Below are 2,246 nucleotides of genomic sequence, written 5' to 3'. Positions count from 1 at the left end.
ACAATAGGTTTTCTGTACAGAAAAAGAGTATGAAAGAACCCTTCATTAGAGTGTTTTTGAAATTTAAATCTTTGTAATGTTTAAGTTGTTAGGGTCTAAAAATCATTTCAGAAAGTGTGCCACCTTTTTCTCAAGTCAGAAATCTATTATTAAAATCTACTTTGAAATGAAACATTATTAATTTGTTAAATATTTAATGGCCGTCCCATTTTCTTCAGTAAGAACTCACAAGCAACTTATTATAATAATTTATAAAGCTTGTGTGAGATAAGAAATACTAAAGGGTCTATAAGTAATGTAATATAGTCACATATCTTGGCAAGTACATGAAAACTGATACTTAGGTACCATTCATTACAAGTTAGAAAAACTTCAGGTCACCATTCACTGGATCTTAATAATAACAATAATAACAATCATTCATCGAGTGTTTATTATGAGTTAGGGGAGCAAGCTACAGGAAGCAAATGTCTGACTTATGTTCACCCACTCCTCTTATTCAATACATTTAGGTATGTAGTTCAGCTAAGCATTAAAAGCCCAATATTTATTTATTTTTTATTAATACTGAAGAGAGATTAGGTGGTATAACTTAAATAACACAGATATTAGATTCAGACTAGGATTAAAGCCTAAAAGCCTAGTTCTACCACTTATTAACTATGGAAGCTCAGAAAATTTACTTAAATTTTTAAACCATTCCCCACCGTGTAAAATAAAGATATGAATATTACTTTGAATTGCATAAAATTTTATAGTTCATAATGGTAGAATATTAGCAATTTTTTATGCTTGACTCTAACACCACTTTCATGGAACTATTGCTTCCAAGAGTGCTTGTTAACCTGAATGGAACTGGAGACCATTCTTCTAAGTGAAGTATCACAAAAATGGAAAAACAAATGTATGTACTAACCATTAAGTTGGAAATAATCAATCAACACGTATGTGCACATATGGAAATAACATTCATCGGAAATCAAGCAGGTGGGAGACAGGAGGGGATAGGTATACTGCACACTATCTGGGGATGGGCACACTTACAGCTTTGACTCAAACTGTTCACAAGCAATTTATGTAACCAAAACTTTTGTATCCCTGTAATATTCTGAAATAATAATAATAAAAGAGTGCTTGTTATATAGTGGGTAGTCAAATGATGGCCCCACTTCTCTTACAGAATGATTTCAACTAAAGGGAATTTCAGCACATACAAAGTTTTTTGTTGTTGGCTCTTTGAAAGCATCAGATGTAGTTCTAATTATGGCCAATTTGGGGCTGACACTGGCTTGTAGAACATAGTATTTATGCGAACGTTGATAGTAGGACAAATCCATTGTGTAATAACATATTTGGTGTTTTCCATTTATGTTTCAATTACGTTACATCAAAGATCATAGTATTAAGACTCTAAGTGGAGAGCCTCATGCAGGGACTATGATCCTTGATATAACTTATCTAGGCCAAACCTCATAGGCAAAGTCATACATTTTTCTATATTTTCTGCACAGGGTTCTAACTTTGTGTCACCATCATTATATCCTGACAACAAGAGTTAGCTGGCTGGGAAACAGTACTTCGAACCTCATCTATCTCAGCCCATATGGAAAAAACTAAATTCTAAAAAGTGAGGAAGGTAGTTACTTACTGTTAGAGCCAGCAGTTTCCCATAAGTAAGATGAGCAGGGATGTGGTCAGTCTTGGACCTCAGAGATTCCATATACCAATGCTCAGCTTCAGGGAGCTTGCTTAAGCGCATATATGCTTCACCTGGAAAGAAGATCAAGACAACCAAACTAAAAATACAGCATTTGCAACAGCATTATCATCATATTTATATTCCCTGGAAATTCAGATGCTGTGTCAAGTACTTTCATTGATTTCCTCATCTGATTCCAGAGAAGTCATCACGATTTCCATTTTACAGAATGAAAAATCTTGTGCTTAAAAAATGAAGTAAAACAGCTAAAGTCAAAAAATTAAGTAGTAAAGATTTGATTTTTAACCTAGGCACATCTGATTCCCAAGTATGTTTTCCATCATCATTTTTTTCTTAGAGATAAGTTTATTGTTTCTACTATATAATCATTTGTTATTTTCTATTTACATTCATTTATTCATTTAGAAATTCAAGTGGTTACAGAATACTAGGTGGAAAACCTCATGCAGGGACTATATAAAAAAATTTAAGATCCTATCCTTCCAAGATCTTACAATCTTGTTGAGAAAGATGGAAAAAATTAAAA

General features: G+C 32.9%; 1 protein-coding gene across 1 annotated transcript in view; it reads right to left on the bottom strand.

Moving 5' to 3' along the window:
- Positions 1-2,246, bottom strand: part of TMTC2 (transmembrane and tetratricopeptide repeat containing 2) — a 456,219-nt gene that overhangs the window by 139,935 nt on the left and 314,038 nt on the right. Inside the window, exon 8 of the mRNA XM_012647366.1 lies at positions 1,649-1,770. Within this exon, the coding sequence (XP_012502820.1) occupies positions 1,649-1,770 (122 nt within the window). The remainder of the gene's footprint in view (positions 1-1,648; positions 1,771-2,246) is intronic.

The sequence above is a fragment of the Propithecus coquereli genome, unplaced genomic scaffold (genome assembly GCF_000956105.1).
Source record: "Propithecus coquereli isolate 6110/MARCELLA unplaced genomic scaffold, Pcoq_1.0 Scaffold264, whole genome shotgun sequence".
NCBI classification, from domain to species: domain Eukaryota; kingdom Metazoa; phylum Chordata; class Mammalia; order Primates; family Indriidae; genus Propithecus; species Propithecus coquereli.
This window is presented reverse-complemented; position numbering and strand designations above follow the sequence as displayed.